At 32.0% G+C, this 1,766-nt stretch overlaps 1 protein-coding gene across 1 annotated transcript in view; it reads right to left on the bottom strand.

The window, feature by feature from the left end:
* Positions 1–239: 239 nt before the first annotated feature.
* LOC118748211 overlaps positions 240–1,766 on the bottom strand; it is a gene marked incomplete at its 5' end in the record, with an annotated part of 2,719 nt that continues 1,192 nt past the window's right edge. Inside the window, one exon of the mRNA XM_036482588.1 lies at positions 240–412. Coding sequence (XP_036338481.1) covers positions 334–412 — 79 coding nt within the window. The remainder of the gene's footprint in view (positions 413–1,766) is intronic.

Here is a 1,766-nt window from a genome sequence, read left to right as displayed (position 1 = left end):
CCATTCGTGATCGTTTCGAATCGAATGAAATAAAATGGCAGCTGTTTTATCTGCAATATAATTTTAATTAAAAAAGCGTACTCGCAATCGAATGCTGCAATTTCAAAATTAAAATTCACATTGAGTTTATTTCGATCACAGATGAGGCGGTGATTCGTGCCCTGGTTTTGTTTAGCTGCCAACAGTGGCAGTATTCTCTTAGGCTTGAATTTAAAAGAATCTCACAATTTATTTATTTTTTTGTTAATTTATTTATCTCTACTTTCATTTCCATACATATTATGTATGTTAGTCAGCACGGACTTCTGATGCGTTTTACTTTTCCTCAAACGCTTAGCACTTCACACAGCAAGTAGGGAATATCGATTTGAAGGTCTGACGATTATTACAGTCCACCTGGTAGTCATTGCAGCTGGAAAAAGAAAAGAGAGTTCTTTAGTAAAGCCAAGTAAAACAACGTAGTTTAAGGCAAGAAACAAAAAACAAGATTTAAACATATGTACATATTAAAGCGATTGCCTTGGATTCGAACATTTGGAGTAGTGGATTGTATTTTCATATAAATTGTCGATAATTTCTAGGCTCTTTAAATTTAGGCATTCCCTGTTGTGTACCGCTGTTTATTTCATAAACTCGAAAAAATATACTTTTATTTAGGTATATTTACTGAGAGCAGTCATGAGTTGCCCCGGTGCCTTTTTCCATGACTATCGATTTTTCATACTTACGAAGCTGAGATTGTATCAGGGTGTGGGCCTGGTCAAGTCACGAATTAATGATACCGTTCATCAGGGTAATCAAAGTTTGGAATTATCATTCGGCTCACTCGCGAACAGCAAGCACTTACACTGGCGTTCAAAAGTGGAGGAATGGTATTTTCTTTTTATTATTTAGAATGTTTATCAAGCTAAAATTTGTTTGTTATATTTTTATAAAAAATATGGTTCATGCTTTAGCAAAAACCACATAAATCAAACTTTTAGACTTTTACAGAATTTAGTAAAATTTCACAAATTTTAATCTAAATGTTGAACTTTTTAACCAGAATTTTTAAAACATATTTGGGCATGCAATTAAAATGTTTATGCAATTTTAGTAAAGCAAGTGCAAGTTTTGAGCGGCTAAAAATCGCATTGATTTCTAATATTTCTTCTTTTTTTTTTGTTGACGGCATTTTGCATTTTTTTCCATATAAACATGATTTTCCTAAATTTCCTTATTTATATAAAAAAATGCAAAAGCCGCTAGATGCTCTAGGAATATTTCTGCATTAAAAAGAAAATTTTGAAAAAAATGTCGCTTACGTTTTTTTGGCGGTTAGGGCTCGATTTGTTGAATGTTCCGATGTTCTGCATAAAGTTTGAAAGTTTGATTTGTATGATTTTGTTAAAGCATTATAAACCACACTTTTATAAAAAATAAAAAAAAAATTTAGCTTGAAGAACATTGTCAATATTAAGGCAAAACACCATTCATCCACTTTTGATCGCAAGTGTAGCTAGCCATAATTCTTGAAAATACTCGTTAAAGATTCACGGGTCATAGCTACCAATACCTTTTTCTGATATCTTTCGAACAATTTCGTCTTTAGTTTATATAAGTATATAGTTTTTCTGTAAACTTTTTTTAAGACCACAAAGATCCAATATGATATCTCGCGAATAGTTTTAGCTCGTCCAAGATCCTATGTAAATAATCCGAATTATTAAAGGGAGGATCCTAAACTGTCTGGGGCTTGAAATTCACACAGAAAGATTTGTATGGAA

Source organism: Rhagoletis pomonella, unplaced genomic scaffold, assembly GCF_013731165.1.
Source record: "Rhagoletis pomonella isolate Grant_MI unplaced genomic scaffold, Rhpom_1.0 Rhpom_scaffold_00013, whole genome shotgun sequence".
NCBI classification, from domain to species: Eukaryota; Metazoa; Arthropoda; class Insecta; order Diptera; family Tephritidae; genus Rhagoletis; species Rhagoletis pomonella.
This window is presented reverse-complemented; position numbering and strand designations above follow the sequence as displayed.